General features: G+C 36.2%; 1 protein-coding gene across 1 annotated transcript; it reads right to left on the bottom strand.

Moving 5' to 3' along the window:
• Positions 1-353: 353 nt before the first annotated feature.
• On the bottom strand, positions 354-683 carry LOC104899100 (monothiol glutaredoxin-S6). Its single transcript, XM_010686236.2, has one exon. The coding sequence runs from the start codon at positions 681-683 to the stop codon at positions 354-356; it is 330 nt and encodes a 109-aa protein (XP_010684538.2).
• Between the last annotated feature and the right edge of the window lie 1,009 nt (positions 684-1,692).

Here is a 1,692-nt window from a genome sequence, read left to right as displayed (position 1 = left end):
ATTGCGGTTTTATCTCCGGATCTCGAGGAGATTTGTAGAAATCATGTACTAAAGGTTAATTCTAAAACTATTATATTGATCCTTGATTGTACTTGAATGAGATCATGTTTTAAGTGTTTATTGATATGATTCATGAAATTCCGCTTATAGTAATTATAATTATACAGAAGTGTTCAAGCAATGGTTTTTCAGATATATTAGCTATATAGTGCAAGTGCAGCATGTTAGCATTAGAAGTTACAGGACTTGCATGGGTAATTCATGAGCCTTATCATAGTATCGTTTGGCACAACAAAACTACTCCCGGTCACATACAAAGAGAGAATTACAGCACATAATAATTAGTTATTCACTTATTTGTCTCTATTCCAAACCCATATTGCTCGTGCATCGATCAGCTTCTGCACTAGCTCGCCGCGAATTTGGAGGCCTATAACATCGTTTGCTCCTCCGATAAAGTTTCCTCCGATGAAAAGGGCAGGCACACTTGGGGACAGTCCCATCATCGTCTGAAGCGCATTTTCCACTTCTTGCCGGTTTAGTAATTCATTCAGCTCGTATACTGTTGGATTTGCACCATAGCTAGTAATGAGCTGCTTCATTGAGTGGCTCACAGCGTCTATATTATTTCTGCTGAAGATTACTACCGGCTTTTCATTGACCAATGGACTTAAGGTATCCATAATTATCACAGGTTGATTAATTAGGATGATCAAGAAAAATTGAAACTTCTCTTTGATCTGTGTTTGTTCTGACTTATGAGTTTAATTTACCAATCATGACTGTGTTTATATAGCACACTGAAAAAAGGATGTATTTGATATTAATATTCAGACTAAGGTATTATTCTTAAAACTGTGAAGGGAAATTAAAGTTGCTTTTGGTGATTCTGATATTATACCTTTTTTATTCTTTCACAATTAATTAGATATCAGGTCATGTCTTAAGATCATAATCTCTATCACAAATAGAACAAAAGGACATGTGTAATGTGTTTGATAAAATCCAATTGAAGCAAGGAAATTTTTTTTTTTTTTGATCGAATTCGTCGCGTCCGACCACATGTTGGTCAGCCCGCCCTGGCGAGACAAGTTTTTCTTCTTCGCCCAGTTTCTTCCTTGCGGGCCCAACCGGGTGATCTCCACCCGACCCGCGCGGGCTAATCCTTTTTGTGTAGTTTTTGAATTTACGCGTTTTGTGCTACTTGTTTAACATTTGTTATAAATACCTCCTTCTAACAATCGAGAGAAATTAATTATTCTCTTGAACCCTAAAAACACAAGCTGACCTATTTTCTGTGAGATCTGAGCAGTTCTAGAGAAACTTCAATCCTTGATTTGGGTGCACGAAGTCGGGAATCGTTGTGTGAACCTTGGGGGACGAACGTCATCAATAATCCGCACCGGAGATGGCGAAATTCATTTCTAAGACAGTGACGTCCATATCATGGCGCAACGTTGTTCTTATGGAATTCAATCAAGTTCAGTTGATTGTTATATGCATATAATTTTCTTCTATATATTGTATATCAATATTATTTATATAATTGATCTTCATGAGTACATCAATCATACTAATTATTTCCAATAATTGAGCAACGAATTTATTCTGATTGTTGTATTCATGTTGATGTACAATTTCTTCTAACCGAATTTTAATTATCTACCTCGGAAAGAATTCCTTTGGTATTGA

This window comes from Beta vulgaris, chromosome 7, assembly GCF_026745355.1.
Source record: "Beta vulgaris subsp. vulgaris cultivar EL10 chromosome 7, EL10.2, whole genome shotgun sequence".
In the NCBI taxonomy this organism is placed as follows: Eukaryota; Viridiplantae; Streptophyta; class Magnoliopsida; order Caryophyllales; family Amaranthaceae; genus Beta; species Beta vulgaris.
The sequence above is the reverse complement of the archived record's forward strand: the minus strand, read 5'-3'. Positions and strand labels throughout refer to the sequence as shown.

Coding starts and splice junctions, on each gene's coding strand:
- LOC104899100 (XM_010686236.2), bottom strand. CDS start 683: ATGGATACCTTAAGTCCATTGGTCAATGAAAAGCCGGTAGTAATCTTC.